The sequence below is a fragment of the Hydra vulgaris genome, chromosome 02, assembly GCF_038396675.1.
Source record: "Hydra vulgaris chromosome 02, alternate assembly HydraT2T_AEP".
In the NCBI taxonomy this organism is placed as follows: Eukaryota; Metazoa; Cnidaria; class Hydrozoa; order Anthoathecata; family Hydridae; genus Hydra; species Hydra vulgaris.
The window spans coordinates 51,375,807-51,395,422 of record NC_088921.1 but is presented as its reverse complement, the minus strand read 5'-3'; the positions used below and the strand labels follow the sequence as shown (position 1 = coordinate 51,395,422).

Genomic DNA, 19,616 nt, shown 5'->3' with positions numbered 1-19,616 from the left:
TTAGCTTTTTTCATTTTTCATTTAACTATTGCCCAATACTTTTTAGTAACTCTCAATTCTGGGCAGTTAGGAGGAGTTTTTTTGTTCTAGGCACAACTTTCACGACATTTTGTTTATACCATTCCATAGCCAGTTTACTATAATGACTTGATGATAAATCAGGTCAGAGCACATGTCTATGTCTATGTGATTTAATGAGAAGTAAAAAACATTTTTGTTAACACTTTTTTACATATATTTTGTCAGAAAGGGTGGGCTCAGAAATATAGGGTGCTTGTTTTTAGCCACACCTGAAAATAGTTTGTCAAATCAAGACTTTTTTAGCAAACTTATTATGTTTTGTGTATTTAAATTTCTTATCTGCTTTTCTTCCATATTTAACAATATAATACACAGCACAAGGAAATTGCTGATGATCGTACTTGATATTAGTTTCACCATCTTCAATAATACAGAAACTTTTGGAAATAAAATTGTCATGCAACATTCTGCAGCGGGTTTTTACACTTTTTTTTTTTGAGTTTCAGAGTGGTTGGGTACTTTTTTTAATTTAAAAATATGAAAACCATGTTTATTTTAAATATCAAAGAAAAAACTAAGAGAAAATTTTTATCTTTTTGTGCGTTTCCTTAGTGAGAGGCTTAGGTTATCTTGAAACTGTTTTCGGCCCAGTTTTCTATCCAGTTTTATATCTTGAAAACCCCTATTTCTTCCACAACCAGATTTGTGCTTGATCAATTTTTTTTGAGAATTGATTTTTTTTTAAATTGTAAATTCTTTTCAGATTTTCCAAATATTTGTGCATGATTTTCTTTAACGTCTTTTTTCTTTTGTCATTTTTAAAACTTATTTTAAGTTTAATGGGAAAACTATTTTTTTGAAACAACAACACATTGAAAACAAAATACAAATAAAATTCAAAACATATTAATAAAACCACTGAAAAAAATAAAGTATTTATTCTTTCACATTTATATCGTGTACATGCTTTATGATAAAATAAAAAACTCTTGAAAAAAAAAAACAGAAATAAAATAAAGTAGAAATCCACTAAAACAAAAATACAATAAATAGAAAAATATATAATATAAATATAAATATATAATATATATATATATTTATGCATATATATATATATATATATATATATATATATATATATATATATATATATATATATATATATATATATGTATATAGATATATATATATATATATATATATATATATATATATATATATATATATATATATATATATATATATATATATATATATATATATATATATATATATATATATACTTGGCTTCAGCAGGAGCATTGGGTGCTGGAGCTACAAATAGCCTGTCTAAAGGACTTAGTAGGCTATGGGGGCTCCTCCCCTAGATAGTCTTGCAAAAAATTTAAATTATTATGTTTTGATAATAACTTTTGATATTTTGACTGAACTTTTATTTTGTGTCTTCATTTGGCAAAAAAAAAAAAAGATATTAAAAAATATTTGCATATATAAATTTTTTAACTTATAAAATAAATAGTTTTAAACTTGAAGTTAGCTATCCATGTTGAAATTAAATCATGTAAGAAGTTTTTAAAGAATAACTATATTAAAAACATTGACATACATAACATTTATTTAACAAAAAGTTTATATTTTGCACTGGCTTATATATATATATATATATATTAAAAAAATATTTTTGTCCAATTATAAAAGCAGAACATTTTATAGACCAAACCAAAGATTAAAAAAATGAAATTGCAACTAGAAACTCCATAGTAATAGAAAGGATTAGTTACCAGGAAATTAAAAAAAAAAACAAAATCATGATATATTTTGTGAAAAAAAAAGTATTTTTAAAAGATATTTTTATCCTTTTGAAAAAGAAAATCTGATGGTAATCCTTTTTTCATAACAGTTTAAGATGATTTTATTGCAATGGCTTTATTCTTACTAAGCACTTTGACTCTTAAATAAAATATTGAAATAGTAAATTCACTAGATCTTCATAAAGAATTTGCTAGATCTTCTTGAAGCTAGGATGTGCTCATAATTGTGACAAATCTTACTGCTGAGTCTCAATGTAAAGTAATCAAACAAACTATACAATTCTAGGAGCTTTTTGTCAATGTTATTTATTTGGCTTATAAGATTTACAAATTATGGTTGGCTAAGGGTGGTATAAACCCTTATTGGGCAATTTAGTTAAATTGTTAAACTGTTCTAGATTGTCTTAATTATGTTTATGAATTGTATATAAATGTAAAAATTGAAAAAAAATTAAAATAAACGTAGACAAATTTGTCTAAAAGTTTATGTTTCACACGTTGCATGTAGCTGAATTGCGATTAACTTTTTAACACAATGTAATTATAATGTAGGAAAATTGTATTCAGAACAATCGATTTTTAAAAAAATATATGATAAAGATAAATCATATATTTTTTATTAAAAATAAGCATCTTAAAAAATATTTTTTCTTTGATTTATTGAAGAATGACTTTGCATGATACATATTGGCTGAGAATCTTTTAATAAAACTGGGATATATATATATATATATATATATATATATATATATATATATATATATATATATATATATATATATATATATATATACACGCACACACTAAATAGTTAACAGTTACTTGCAAACAATTGAGTTTAAAAATTGTTTAAAAAAAACAACTTTAAAAAACCTTAAGCTCAGCAGCCCTGTTGAACAACATTATTTTTGCATCTTCTACTTGCTGAATGGTTAGAGTTGGCCTACCTGACTATAAATATACAAAATACAATTTATATGTGCAAAAATTAAGATTAAATTAAACACAATTTATATTTGCAAAAATTTAAAATAATTATGTGTGTATGGTAGTAAATTTAAACTACCTAACTCCAATTTAAATAAAACCAATTAAAATATGGAGAACATCTTATTAAAATCATGGAGAATGAACCAAATCAATATACTTTGATGTTGCATTGCTAATAATGGTATCTAACTAAAGAAGAATAATGGTTTTCTCAAAAAATTTGATGAATCAAAAAATTTACTATTCATAATAAATGTTTTTTTTCCAGCAAATGTTATTACCACCCCCTCCCCTCTCCCCACTTTCTTGGGCAGCAATTGTAGTTGTAAGTTGAAAAAAAAATATAGTTGTAGTAGAAATGAAAAAAATATATTCCATGTTTAAAAAAACTCTTTTTTTAATTGAACTTTAAAACAAATAATGTAACTTATAAACTTGCTACATGCACACAAAATCTTTAATATTATGTTGTTGATCAGGAACATTGCCTTTCTGTCCCTTTGAAATGGTTTTTCATCATAATCTCTGACTAGACTTAATTGAGTTCATTACTTTTGTAACAATGTGAAATGACTCTTACAAAAATTAGACATGCAGTTTGCGTGTCTATTTTTTTGACAATAAATTTTGAGGGGAGAGGGGAGGGGGTAATTTTGAGAGGGATGGGATAATTTACCCCACACCCGGTGAAAAAAGTTTGCCCCTTTAAAAATTGGGGAAATTTCTCTTTTTTAAATACGCTTTTTAAACCAAAATTTAATATCAAAAGTATTTCAATTATATTGCATACATAAGATATTGTTTTGTGATCACCTTCATTATGCCAGATTTATGCCATGCAATCTTGGATATTGTGCAACCAAGCACAGCTGTATGATCCAAATCAAGTTTTGAAATACCGCAAACAACAGGGTTTCTAGAAAGATTTATAAAATCACTTAAAAGTTAAAAACATACATAAAATATTTTTTGCTACCGAAACTATGTATATTAAAAAAAAGCATGTAATTATAAGATAAAGATATATATAAAAAAATTAAATATCAACATACTGTATAACATTTGTGCAATCATATGCTCCACCAATGCCAACTTCAAGAACTACAACATCAACCTGAAATAAAATGGTATTTAAAATCATATTTTTTTGTAATCATTTTCATGTCTTATTATAAAAACTTCATTGTTTTTATTGTTGCCATGGTTATTGTTTTAGTTGTAGTTACTTTGTTTTTATTGTAATCATAATCTTAAACAAGTAATTCTTGCTCTATTTAATCTCTACTTAATCTCTTCCTGCTCTCTACTAAATCTCTAAAAAAACTAATTTAACTTAAATCTTAACTAAATTGTTTATTTTACTTATAAGTGAATGTTAATTCTCAAACATCATAAATATTTTGGTAAATATACTTGATAAATATATTATATTTCATATATATAAAAATATATATCAAAACTGTCAATTATTTTTGTAAGTGGATTACATCAGATAAATACTTTAAAATAAATTGATCTCATCCAATTTTTTCTTTAATAAAGAAATAATACAAATAACCTCATGGTAAGTTTAACCAGCCTGGGTTAAATTTACTGGTGTCCATGTTGGGGATTTTATGAGTCTTAGTCTAGTAAACAACAACGTACTTGAGAGCCCAAGCAATGGCTAAAACCATCAAACTTTAATACCAAAGTCCATAATAAATCTAAAGATTTTTTTTAATCTTTTAATCAAAGAAAGAAAAAATATATATTTGATGTAATGATTAGTAGATAATATAAAGCTTACTATACAAAAAAAGGAATTTATTTTCATGTCTGAATTTTGAAACTAATTTGTTTCTTTTATTTGATAACTTTCCACTAGATGGATTTAGATACACAATTTCTAGATTTCATTGACCCAAATTTCCCAGTAGATCATTTACAAAATAAAATTTTGTAAATGACCTGACACTTGTTGGTGTTTGAGAGACATATCATTTCCATTAATCAAAGAGTGGTTAAATGTGAAGTACAACTTGTCATCAAGGATTAACAATTTATTGGCGGAAATTCAATACTGCTGACCGTACTTCATTCGAGCTTTCTCTATTTGGTCACAAGTTCTTAATGGAATCTTCTTCTTCTTCTTCTATGCCCTGATTAAAGACTTTGTTTATAATGTTTTGCTGATATATACTTGGGTGCACTTAAATTTCTGAGCTGCTTGTGTTTGCGATATTGCCGTCTTTGTGGTCAAACATTGTTTTAATTTTTTTTATGTTCCTTTTTGTCATTATTTTAGCAATCCTACCACTCCCAAGGACTCTCTGGTACCCAAAGTTATATTCAGCGTGTAGAATAATGGTATAGATGATGTTAATAGGAATTATTTCAGCAAGAAAGTGATCAACTGTAAACTTTTTCCCTTTAGATTGATTTTTCAAATAGAGGCTGTACAAACATTCTTGATGAGCTTCTTGTTTTTATTTTATTTTTCTCCCTAACTTCAAATAAAACAAGTTTTGTAGAGAATTGAAAATGCTGCAAACTAGGTAAGATTGCAACCGTAACTAATATAAAGTATGTTACATAACTTTATCTTTAAAGTCATTACCATTTTTTAGTTATAACCCGTTAGCAGCTTTGTAATTAACCTATAATTTGAATTGTTCTCGAGAAGCTCCAGTATCTTTTACAATGGTGAAAAGGGGATTGATTGAAGCAGGGCTTGTTGACAGAATAACTGTGAGAAAACCTTTCTTTTGGCTCCTAAACAAATAAAATAAAATTGGAATGGGCAAAATACATGAAAAATGGACTATTAATGATTGGAAATGTGTTCTTTGGACCAACAAGTTAAAGTTTTAAATCTTTAGTTCCAAAGGAAGAACTTTGTCCAAAGAAATGTTGGTGAATCGATAAAATAATTAGTGTTGCCAACTGTGAAACATGGTTTGGGTAGTGTTATGGTTTGGGGCTGTTTTAGAGGAAATACTACAGGTGACATTGTAAAAACAGAGAAAAAAATGACAAAAGCAGTGTCTTTAAACATTTTAAAAAGGTCTTGCCATACCTTCAGGAAGTAAAATTATTGGGGAGCCATTTATTTTTCAAGATAACAATCCAAAGCATTCTTCAAAACTTTGTAGGAATTATTTAAGTGAGTAATAAGTATTGAATAGAATAATTTCCCTAATCACCAGATCTCTCTCCTATTGAACTTTTATGGGATGAACTTAAAAGAAATGTTAAAATACTAATGCCAAATGGTGCAAAGTATATGTGGAATAAACTTAATAGTGAGTGGAATTAAATCGACAAATTAGATTGTTATGTAAAGTACCATGAATATGTAAAACATGTAAAGCGGTTATTGCAATTCATGAAAAAAAAATATAGATGTAAAATTATAGGTATATGCTCATAAATTAGGTGCAATTATATGCAAGTAAATGAGGTGAAAGTCTTATTTTTAACTTTTTATTTAATAATTTTAGTACAATACAAATATGTAATTTATTTTTTGTTAATATTACTTATATTATTACTAACAATATTTATTATTATTATTATTATTATTATTATTATTATTATTATTATTACTATTACTATTATTATCATTATTTATCATTACTATTACTGCTAAAAACTATACTCCTGGGCAAATAAAGTGTTAAAAACTATACTCCTGGCCAAGGTGTTTTCAAAAAGTATTTTAAGAAAAAAAAAAAAAATTTTCTTAGATGATAATTTTTTGAAGAACTCTTAATTCCAGAAATTAAAACTACATTTACATATCAAAATTGTATTATAAGCTGACTAGACAATGACTTTTAAAACTTTTAAAATTGTAAAGTATCCGATTAAGAAACTGACATTTAAATATTTGTTTAAAGTATCGGATCATTAAAATAAAACAAATCACTTTTTATTTTAAAAAAAAAGTGATAAATACCAGCTAGAAATTTCAAACTAGGGTTGGGACTGTTGTTATTGTAATTGTAAAAATTCAATACAACATCACATCAATACAATAATATTGTATTGTAATACCAGAGATGTAATTAAAACATTACTTATTGTTATTGTATTATTGTTATTGTATTGCTAACAATTACAATAACTTTTGTATTGCATTACTGGGACAAAAAACAATTACAATAGCTATTGTATTGTTTTGATGAAAAACAATTACAAAAACTATTGTGATGTGTTGTACTACTATTTAAAAGTTCAACAGTTATTGTATTTTAAAGTATTTAGATTCTTTTTTCACGCTATTATCATTATTTGTGCTCTAAAAAATACCTTATGGAACACAGACAGCCAAAAAAGCAAATATAAATTACTTTATTATTTTTATTACAATTTATTTCAAAGAAAATAAATTATTCCCATACTTTAAATAAATCAACTTTTAGTTGACTTCCAAAAATGTATTAGTCAATTTAAGTCGGCTTTAGAAAATATATTAATCGATTTAGTCAACAATCGAATTATTTAATAGTCGTAACGTCACTAGTTTTAAAGTTATTATGAAAAATTACACTTAATTTAAAGTTATTATAAAGTAAGAATAGAAATCAGTAGATATATATTAACTGTGATAATATATTAGTACAATGGTGCATTACTGTTATAACAAACAATTATATAAATAAATTTGTTGCATGAAATTTCAGAAAGTATTTTTAAGATATATTTTTTTTTGTTAATTCACCTTCCCAAGGCCCAAAAGGCCACTAAAGATGAGGAGGCTACTTAATTGTGGTTATAACCCTCTCTCAACTCTATAACTCCGAAACACGAACCTTGACGAATAAGGCCGCTGCAAGGTGAAACAAGTTGAGTGTGGTACTACCAGGAACGTGGTGGGGATCAAACTCGGAACCTCTCTCTTATGAAGCAAGTGCTCTACCACTACATCACTACCGTATTAGATATAATACAATAATAGGATTTTTGCAGCTATTAAACATTACAAAATAAATACAATAAAAAAAAAGTTGCTAAAATTTTATTTAATTGTATACACAAAAAGAAAATCTTTAGTTAGAAAATAAAACACAACCTTTCAGTTAGAAAATTAAATACAACCTACTCAATTAAAAAAATAAAACCTAACCTTTTCAGATAGAAATACTTTAAATGCCATTAATGTTAAAAACCGAAAATAACCAGGCAATTTATCTTCTTGATGAATCTATGAAAAAAATCTTTTTAACTAAAATACTCTTGCGTCCTTAATATAAGGGGAGGGGAGGGGGAATAAAAGGGAAGGGGGTAATTTTAGTCCAGATCTAATAAATAGGGGGGGGGGGTCAATAAAAGGGAGGGGGAAATTTTTTTATGTTACAATAAAAGTATTTTTCATAAAAATTTTAGTTTGTTAATCCTAACTAATATTTTTTACAAAACATGCATAAAACTATTTAATTCTTGCGTGGCTTGTGGTCAAATGCGCATTAATAAACAAGAGAGGGGGGGGGGGGTCTTAATAAAAAATGGGTGAGTGGGAAAATTTTTTAAAAAATAAAAAATGTCCCCCCCCCCCCAATTTTATTAAGGACTCGAGAGTACTTACTATTTTGAACAAATTAAAATTTTCTTAAAGAAACCAGATTTAAACCCCAACTCAACCTCAAAACCTCCAATCATTTTTGATAGAAAGAAACAACAATGTATTTACAAAAAAGATTGATTCACATTGAAATAATCAACTCATATTGAAAAATATGTTAAATATGTCACATTAAATAAATTCTTTTAAATTAGCAGATTTACACTTTAAAAAATTAATTCCTTTTAAAATGACTAAATCACAATAATTATCCTATAATAAAATAGTATAAATTCATAATAATGAACTTTGGTTTTTCTTTCCAAGTCTTAATACTTTTATTTTATTTTCATTTTTTGAAAATGAAAACCTTGACAAACATAGTTGCAGTAACAACTTGTGACACCACCAGGGATGTGGTAATGTTCAAACTCTCTTTAAAATCTCTACTTACAAGGTTAACACTCTACCATCAGCTACCATTAGCATCACTATTGTATAACATTATAATCATAACTATTGCATAACAAAATGTTGAATGAATGAATAAAAGTGTGCACTGAATGCATGCACAAGCAATACAAAATGTTTTGAGTAAAAAAAGAATCTCCATGGATAAGCATAAGGAAACTATAAAATTCTAGAATTCCCTTTTATAATATTTGATAAAAATTCATGAAAAAAAAAGATATAGATGTGTGTTCATAATTCATAAACAAAAAACTATCAACATCTTTCATAATTCAAAAACTAAAAATTATAGATATATGCTCGTAAATTATGAGCAAATTTTAAAACTAAGTAAATTAGGTGAAAGTCTTAATTTTAACTTTTTATTTAATAATTTTAGTACAATATAAATATGTAATTTATTTTTTGTTAATACTACTTATATTATTAATAATAATATTTATTATTATTATTATTTATTATTATTTAAAAATTTTGTTTAAAATTGTTAAGTATTAGATTAAGAAAATGACATTTAAATATTTGCCTAATGTATCAGATCATTAAAATGAAACAAATTTTAACTTTTAAAAGTTAAAACTGATTATCAGTCATTAGTTATCATTTGATGTTTTTAAAGTGGTACTTTAATCTTTAATAAATTGTTAAAAGGTTTAAGCATTTATATGCTTGATTTTGGATTGACTTTGGATTCCATTTTCCTGTACAAATCTCAAGATAATTTTAGATTTTTACCAGTTTTGTAAATACTTGGTGCCATTGCTGTGTTTTTCAGACCCCAAAGTAGACCAATTTGATTCCAAATAAAAATATTTCTTTTTTTTTTTTTTTGGATAATTTTATTCAATATATAGAAAGTTCTTAATATACAGAGACTGTATATTAAATTGTTTGTGTATTTCTGTGTTAAAATTAATTACTACTTAAACTAGAAAATACATTTGATCAAAACATATTAATAAATTCAATTTGAGATTTAGCATAAAAAAAAAAACATTTCATCTGATTCCTGCTTTGGAACTACTTTCTCCATTCAATCTATTCAGTCCCTCACAACTCAATTTATCTTAGCATCATATATTTATTAAAGCTCTAAATGTAATATATAATTTAATATACAATAATAGTATCATAAAAATATTTATAAAAATTTTCTAACACAACTTTTCTGCAACATTTCATAACACTTAAAGAAGTAAGTTGCAAACATTGTTTTATTCAAAGGTTTCCCATTTATTTGAATTCTTTCACGAACTTCGACCAAATGCGGAGACCTGGAAATAATAAAGCACTTTTATTCAATTTTTTATTTTAATGAAATACTTTCAGTAAATTTTAATTCATGTTAATTAGACTTGCAGAAAATATTTCAAAAAATCTTTATTTACTTTAATTACAATAAATATTGAGTTAAATTATAAAGCATTGTTTATTTTACATATAATAAACAATACACTTATTAATTAAAGTAAACAAAGTATTTATATCTTAACAAAGCCATTTTATGAAACTTTATTAAATAATTGAAGTTAAAACAAACATTTTATGATTTAAAATAACAGCATCATTTATATTGCTCCTAAAAATAGTATTGTTGCTAAAAAAACTAAATAGATACAAAACAGGAATAAAAAAATAAAGCAATCTAATTTCAAGTTTAAAAAATAAACATTACTAACGTATATAAACCAGTCTTTAAACCAGAATGTCGCAAAATACTTTCACAAAACGCAGACACTGAACCCTATAATAAAAATCCGGACACTGAATCCTTTAATAAAAATGTAGACACTGAACCGTAACTAAAAAATACAGAAACTGAACCATCCAATAAAAATAAAGTGAATCCTATTTTATAATCCATCTTATTTAATATATAAAATGGCTTCAAACCTAACCTTAACATAAAACTTTTAAAAAATGTGTAGATTTTGGTTTCAGTAAAAGTGCTCATAAAAAGATATTAATAAAAGTTGACCTTGTTCAGTGAAACAGGTACCAAAACCAGGTACCTAGCTACAACAATTTTAATATAACTATTGTAAAATACAATTATATGTTAACAGTAAAGAAAACACAAAAAAATGTTTCTCATACTTAAATAAAAAAAAACAACTTAAATATAATGATCAATATATATGTTGATCAAGTTGCTTTATCTAAAACTAAAGGAAGAAAAAAAAACTGAAAGACATAATTATTAGTATAATATCGCAATATTTAGTTAATAAATTAATTAACTAATACAATTAACTAAGTAATTATAGTTTAAGCTCAGTTTCTTCAAAAAAAATCTTTTTAAATTGTCTTTTAATTGAAATAAAACTATTGCAACACTAAAATTTGTTTATAATGATGCCTATAATGATGACAATAAAAAATGAAATTGTAAAGTTTTTATGGTACAAGTGAGTTATAAGACAAAGCAACACAAATGGAAAAAAATGTTTCAATCAAAGATAAGGGAAAAATTAAGATGAATTGATTTAGTCTTGATTCAGTTTATCCTTGCTATGTAAAAAAGCATAAGACTACAGTTGCTACAAATTTTTCTTTATGTTTTTACAAGCATTTCTCAACCATATGATTTAATAAAATATGTTAAAACATAAATATTAAAAAACAAGGCTGTTAAACAGAGAAACAAGTTGATTATGGTACTAGCAGAGACAAAATGGGGTTTGGGAACCACTTGCTTGCAAAGCATACATGATACAAGGCATCTCATAGGCATCACTTGTTACTAAAAAACTTGGTGTTAAAAACTTAGTAGTGCATTTTCAGATCTACAAAACAGTTGCAAAATCTGATATAATAAATTACATATTATATTGGTTTCTATTGTGATGTCTAGCAATAGGGTCATTCCAGCTCAATTCAATTTATGCTTGTCACCATGCCACCTCAGATTTTGATGATTTTGGTATACAAACTTAAATAAATGAAAGAAAAATTCACTCCAAATTTTAGTGTCTAATTCCTAACGGTTTCAGAGATATGGAAACTAAGTTTGAATCTCTTTTTTTTGCTGTTTTTTTCAGAGCCATGTATTTTTTAAGCTAATTGCATAACACAATTAGCTTTAACGTATGAAATACTCTCTATCTCTAACTTAAAAGTGTTAAAAATTTGTACCTTACTACTTTTTAGTGTGAGGAACTCAAAAATGATTTCTAAAACACTAAAAAAATTGATATGAAAATTCAATTTCAATATGGTGTAACACTTTTTACAAATTTTCTGATGCTCCGTATAAAAAGAAGTATATCTCAAGCCTAAAAGATATTGAAATTATTGAAAGATATGATTTTGAAATTATTTCCTATATTTCTATATAAAAATCTCCTTATAACTTTTTTTTGAATGTGATTTATTTGCATTGAGAGTTTTATAAAAAAATTCAAAAAAGAAAAATTGTTGTTTTATAATGAAAAAAAATTATATACATTTATTTTTTTGCACTTTTTTTTAAAGGTTTTAGAATCTGAGAAACAGTTCTAATATATGAACTTGTTTACATTTTACATTAAAGGTCTTTACTTTATACAATCTTTATATTTAATAAAGGACTTTTTATTTACCAATCTTATATAATAATTATTTCAAAATTATTTCTTACAGAACTAAAAAATAATATATAAATATAAATGATAAAGAAAGATGTCCAGTTGGAATAATAAATAAAAAAATTTGCCACAAACAAACATGTGAAATCCAATAATATCAAGTTTCAGATCTCGATAATGTAGAAAAAGACTTATTAGTTAGTTGCTCTGGCATTAAAATTGATGAAAATACAACAGTTTGCTTACACCATGAATATGTTTACTTAACATATTACTCCACAATCCACATAACTTGCTGTAACTCATTTAATTCACACAATGGAAAATAAAGAAAAGGTATTTATTTAATTGCTGCCGTGAGCAAATGCTCACTGAGTGGTAATCCACTTTAGCAGCAAATTTAAAAACTAAAATTTGCAATTTTAATTCACATAATAAAGTTCATAAAGACTTTTTTTAAAGTTTAACACTAATTAATGAGTTCGACTTCAAACGTCAAATTGTTCCAAATTTTAATAACACGATTGTAAAAAAATTCCTTCTACTTGAGTGTCTACAGATCTCAGAAGTATATCTATGATTGTGGATATAGTCACTAACACTTCTAGCTGGTCCAGTTGGTCGACAAAAGTTTTTTAGAGAAGATACTGTATTTAGCTGATAAGAATTATTAAGACATAATTAATTAATATTATTAACCATGAAACTTTTTTTAGGCTTTATTGTAGTTATATAGACTTGATTTTTTTTTCAAAATACTCACTAAAGCAGTAATTATCAGTCGTGTTTATAGGAGAATGTAAAGAAATTTGCAGCTTGCTGGAAATTGAAAAACATTAGTTTTATTTATTTTTTTTTAATTTAAAAAAAATAAAAATAAAATGTTAATTTCCAATCGCAATCAAAAAATTCAATTACTAAGACTGGTTCCAATATCTTGGTCTAACAAATGTATAGAAAAAGAACTTAATGTTACTAGTTATATGGTGCAGATATCACACAAACTGCTGCATAAAAATGGTTTTTTATCTTTACGTGAAAAAAAAAAAAAGAAAGAAAATATCTCAAGAGACTGTAGATAAAATTATTGAATTTTATTGTAATGATGAAAATAGCAGGCAAATACCTGGAAAAAAAGATTTTGTGAGTATAGCTCGAAAATATCATATGCAAAAGTGTTTGATTCTCTTAAATCTAAAAGAACTGTATGCTAAGTTTAAAACAAGTTATCCTGATATAAAGACTTGTTTTTCTAACTTTTGCTCACATCGTCTAGAACAGTGTTTTACAGTAGAAGCATCTGGTACACATACAGTATTTGTGTGCACATACCTCCAAAATGTGAAGTTAATGATTAGTGCAGTTGAATTATCAAAGGATTATCATGAACTTATTGATACGCTTATTTGTAGTAGGGCTAACAAAATATGCATAATACATAGTTGCCTTTTGTGTCCAAAAGATTCTATATTAGGACATTATCTTGAAAATGAGTTATACTCTCAAGAAGATATTGATGAAGATGATGATTATTATATAGATTACAAACAATGGAAGACATGGTATATCATGTGATGAAGTTAATAATTGAATATATTACAAGCAATATTTCTCATCAAATATATTCATTAATATTCAGATGGGTGTGCTGGCCAGTTCAAAAACTACAAACACTCATAAATATATGCCATCATGAACAAGATTTTGCTATAAAATGTGTATGTTCTTTCTTTGCAACAAGTCACAGCAAATCACCATGTGATGGTATTGGTGGCACTGTTAAAAGAATAACTTTAATTGCTAGTCTTCTTCGAACAACAACAAATCATATACTTACAGCATCTGCAAGGTTTTATTTTTGCCAAAATAAAATCACAGGAATTAGTTTTTATTCATATCTTAGGAGTCAAACATGATAATCCGAAGTGAAATGGAGCAAAGATATGCAACTGCAAAAATATTACCAGGCACTTGCAGCTATCATAACTTCATTCCAATAAGTAACACAAAAATTGGAGCTAAAGTTGTTTCGAACAATTAGAGTACTCATTTATTTTCAATTTTCAAACTGATGAGTTACTAAAGAATGCTTTTTGAATATAAGCATTGGAATGTTTGTATGTTTACTATATGATAACAATCCATGGATCGAACTTGTTGAGGATATTGATGTTGAAATAAAGACTTTCAAGTTAAATTCATGCAGCCATTTTACCCTTCAAGATCATATTGTTGATCTTCTAGAGATGATGTGTGCTGGATTCCATCAACAAACTTATTGTTAATAATTAATATTCCAACAACTGTCACATAAAGACAATATAAAATCAGCAAAATTGATCAATAAAGCATTAAAAAAAGCTTGGCAAACTTGAAACCAGAGAACTAATTTTTTATGAAACTGTTAATTCTTATTGCCTTATTTTAATTTTTCTTACAACTATTTAATTATTTCCATGGTTAATTTTTGTAATTTCAATACTTTTTGGGTTTAGTATTATACAACTTTAAATGCAAATAAATCTGATTTAAAAAAGAAAATCCTTGCAGTTTTTTTGTATTATGGCATTTGTTACATTTAGAACATTAGGAAAAATTTTCAGAATTGTATCTTTTAGACATCTCAAGATAAACAATTTTTTGTAGGGTTGTCAAACTTACAAAAAATATTATACCATTTTGAAATTGAATTTTCATAAAGAAGCTTTAAATTTTTAGTGTTTTGGAAACCATTTTCCTAGAAAGCAAGTACCTTGATTTTTGACAAGTTTCCTAGATTAGAAACCAACTTCCATTAGAAACCAAGTTCCTCACCCTAAAAAATAGTTAGGTGCAAATTTTCCCTGCTATTGAACAAGTATTTCATTGTTCAATAACAGGGAAAATTTGCAGCTAACTATTTTTTTTTCAGCGCTATTTATTTTTTAAGCTAATTGCATAACAGTTTTGTTATGTAATTAGCTTAAAAAATAAATAGCGCTGAAAAAAAAACAGTCAATAAAGAGGTTGGGACTGAGTATTGACATCTCTGAAATCTTAAAGACATTAAAATTTGAATTGAAGTTTTCTTCCATTTATTTAAGCTTGTATTCCAAAAATCATTAAAATCTGAGATGACATGGTGCCAAAAACTATATTTTTGGGTTTGATTTGAGATGGAATGACCCAATAGCTTTAGTTTATACATCGGTGCATAGCAATAGTTTTAAAGACATACACATTACATTAATATAAGTTATAAATTAATATAACTAGAGAAGACATAGTTTTAAGGCACAATTTTCTAAAGTACTTTTTTATTTTTTGATAAATCAAAATACATGGTTCATTATTAGATTCATATATCATTAGAATATACTTTGTTAATAAAAAGTTTAAAAATTATTGATGACCTTTCCTTTTGTGCCACTAATATGAATTATATTCAATGAATCTAAATCAGATACCTAAAACAAATATTAAAAGACAAAATAAATTTTTTTTGCTCATTAAAGTTTAAATGTTAAATAGAATAAAAAACTATAAAAACAATACTAAAATTATAAAAACAATAACAAAATTTCAGAAACAGTATTATAATAGATATAATAAAATAATATAGTATTATAATAAATAACAATTACAAAAAAAACCTTATATTTTAAGTTAAATGTTATAATTTAACATTTAAGTGATTTTGGTGGGTTTCCATAACGCTATTTTCTAAATTATTTACAACATTATGGAGGAGTTAGAACAACTTTTTAAAACCAGCTACCCTTTTTGGCAATAATCATTGAAGCAGATCAGGACTGAGTATTTTTACTGTGATAGCACCACTTAGAAGATTAACATCAAAAGTTTTCTTTTAGGTAGGTTACTTTCACCTGGATAAGTAGCATCACCTATCCTTGTATATCTTACCCCTCTAGAGTCTTAATTTGATTAAATAGCAAAAAACTACAGTTGCATCTATTTTATTTTATTTTAATGCTATTACAAGCAATCTATAAACCATATGATTTAGTAAAATATGCAGAAACAGAAATCTTAAAAGCAAGGCTGCTAAACAGAAAAAAAATCAAGTGAAAAAGACATAAGAGTTTTCTCTAATTTCTTTTGCCATTTTCCAGTATTTTCTGCTAGCGTATTTTCGACTTTACAATGCATTAATTTTCTCTTATTCTTGTTTATTTTTAGCCATTTGATTCCATTCCATCTTCAAATATCAAAGTCTTAATGTTAGCTCTATCTTTTTCTGTCTCTGCAATCAAGCATAAATTATGTGTAGAAAATAGCTAAACGGTAATCAAAAAATCAAAACTGAACTCTTTAGAAATAACTTCCAAGACAATAATAAAAAGCAAAGAACTAAGAACTTAACCCAGATGCACGCCAAAATTTACTAAATTTAAGCCTTCAACATATTGCAATACACTATGAGTACCAGCAGCTATGCTAAGACTTAAGAATAGTTGATTTTATTAAAATAAGTCTATAAAGTTCTTTAAAATTAAAAAATGTCTTTCTTTTAGCTTTTTAATTATTTATTTTATAAAAACTAAAACTATGTAACAAATTAAGCATATTCAATATTATTGTTTAAATTATGTTTAAAAGTATAAACTATAAAAACATCATACTTTTACATTTATTCGATGTAAAAATGCAAGCATTTCTGGAAGACTGTTTTGTTGGAACCGGCCCTGCTCATTGCGTAATTTTTCAATTACAGCTGCATTTGATTGCAAACTGTTTAATGACTTTATTGCATCCTAAACAAAAAGAATAACTCTTTATATAAATATTCTACTTAAAAAATTAAATTAATAACAAAAACAGGAAAATTCAAAATTTAAAGAGAAAATATCACTAAATACTGCAAGTCAAAATTATCTAAATTTTTAATTGCTACTACTACAATAAACATCTTGATGAGATCATCATCAAGATTGTTTTTTAGTATATTTAATAATTATCAATGTTAAAATCTACTTGCAACTAATTTACATTTATAGTGAATATTAAGAAAAATATAATAACTCAGCTTTTATTAAATTTTTATGTGATATATATATATAATGATATATAAATAAATTTAAAGTTTGACCCTATAATTATTGAATTTTAAGCCATAATTTGTGAATGTAAGTTATTTGCATCTATCGCAAAATGACAATCAATATATCTAACCCAATAACTATTAATCTTCCTAATAAAATTTTGTTAATTATTAACATAATGAGATACTAAAATATTATATAATAATAATTAGGACTTTTATTGTTAATATTATAACAAATATTTTACTAATATAAAAACTTATGGGCATTCTATCATAAAAAAGAACACCAACAATATTGCCAAACAAAAGTGATTGAAATGAGTCCATAAAAAGATTTGCATAATTTTAAACTAAAATATATAAGAAAGCAATAAAGTTAAATAAAACTTATGATACAAATATAAAAATAAAAGATTTATATAATTAAAATAGCTTGCCTCGTACGACATATCGCAATGTATCGAAGCTAAAAAGCGCCTGAGATAAAACTGATACCGCCAAAATGAATTTCTAAGTTGACAAACAGTTACTGCCACCATTTATTTAAAATAAAATAACACGTATTCATCACATAGTTAAAGATAAAATAATTTAGTTCCAGAAAAAAAAAGTGGACCTGAACCTTATTTAAAACGCTTTTATAATCTTCTATTTAGCCATTTTGCGTCCGCAAAATTACCAAAATTTAAAGAATTCCGAGAAAGTTAGAAACGAAAATGAAACTAATTATGACAAAAATGTATATGAGGAGCCCATCTGCAAAACGCGCTAAGTCACAAAAATAAAAAAGTTGAGTTGATTACATTTCTACATTCTAGATACTGAAATCTATAATCTATTTAAAAATTAGATCTAATAAAAGACTCTAGGTCCTAAAAATATTTAGGGAAAATATCACAACATTTTCAAAACACCCTAAGTCAAACAGGGTCAGAGTTTCAAAACGTACTAAGTCCGCAGCGAATCAAATGACGTTATTATTTTTTAGCAACCAATAAAAGGAGTGTTTATTTTAAAATTGGCGCACTTTTTGCTGGTGCTTCAAGTTTTATTTATTATTCACATAGAAAAAAATGACCGAAATTACTCAAAGTTTTATAGCTGTTGGAGAAAAAGCAAGCCACCGTATTACTAAGGGTAACGCAAGAAAATGAAAACAAGTTGAAAGGCAAGTAGTGCATTTTTATATTATAAATATTAAAAGTTTTATATAAACATATATATATATATATATATATATATATATATATATATATGTGTGTGTGTGTGTGTGTGTGTGTGTGTGTGTGTGTGTGTGTGTGTGTGTGTGTGTGTGTGTGTGTGTGTGTGTGTGTGTGTGTGTGTGTGTGTGTATATATGTTAGTATACATTTTAATTTTTAGGCATGGACCAAAACCACCTTCAAAACACTATTGCCGACATGAACACAAAATACACGACATACAAATGTTTTGAAATAAAAAATACTGACCTCTACCTTTTTAATGCTCATTTTTATAATGCTATCAAAAAATGTGACCAAGACAAATATATAATAAAAATATGTATAAATTTTTGTCTGTTCAGAAAAAGCAACAATTTAGAAAAAAAACAATTTTATTCTCAAAAAATGAGAAATAGGTCTAGTTGTGAAATTAGTTATTTTATGGAAAAAGCAAACAGACAAATAGTGCATGTTTGTAAAGACACTTTTCTATAATGCTTACATGTTGGTACTCGTGTTCAAAATATTGCAAAACATTTCTTTAAATATGTTAATCCTAGAAAAGAAAACAGAGGTGGTGATAAAAAGAGCCATAATTTTACGGATAAGCGAAAGGCTGTGATAGAATTTATAAAGACTCTTCCTGGAAGGGAGAATCATTATAACAGAAAGAAATCTATAAAATTTTATCTACCATCAGAGCTTAAAAGTATTAAAACAGTATGGAAATTTTATGCAGAAAAGGAACCCCATCTACTAGTGACATGAATTTTTCCGAAAAATTTTTATAAGCAACTTTAATTTAGGGTTTGGTTCTCCTAAATCAGATGCATGTTCATTTTGTGAAAGAATTTGAAACCAAATAAAGATTGAAAATAATTTAAAAAGGAAGAGCAGTTTAACTACTGATTTAGTTTTTCATAAGTGTATAGCAAATGCATTCTATGATCTTTTAAAGGAACAG

General features: G+C 25.8%; 1 protein-coding gene across 3 annotated transcripts in view; it reads right to left on the bottom strand.

Moving 5' to 3' along the window:
• The window catches only part of LOC101240343 (folylpolyglutamate synthase, mitochondrial), a 45,579-nt gene extending 27,434 nt beyond the window's left edge, over positions 1-18,145 (bottom strand). The window contains exons 1-10 of one of the 3 annotated variants that reach the window (XM_065791310.1): positions 18,071-18,145; positions 17,886-17,958; positions 17,027-17,158; positions 15,797-15,850; positions 10,518-10,582; positions 9,998-10,112; positions 7,933-8,010; positions 3,875-3,936; positions 3,636-3,738; positions 2,706-2,783 (exon numbers count right to left, since the gene is read on the bottom strand). In XM_065791310.1, the coding sequence (XP_065647382.1) occupies positions 2,706-2,783; positions 3,636-3,738; positions 3,875-3,936; positions 7,933-8,010; positions 9,998-10,112; positions 10,518-10,582; positions 15,797-15,850; positions 17,027-17,158; positions 17,886-17,897 (699 nt within the window). In that variant the 5' untranslated portion in view covers positions 17,898-17,958; positions 18,071-18,145. Of the gene's footprint in view, positions 1-2,705; positions 2,784-3,635; positions 3,739-3,874; positions 3,937-7,932; positions 8,011-9,997; positions 10,113-10,517; positions 10,583-15,796; positions 15,851-17,026; positions 17,159-17,885 lie in introns of all 3 variants that reach the window. The other 2 variants (XM_065791309.1, XM_065791311.1) reach the window with 2 other exon arrangements.
• Between the last annotated feature and the right edge of the window lie 1,471 nt (positions 18,146-19,616).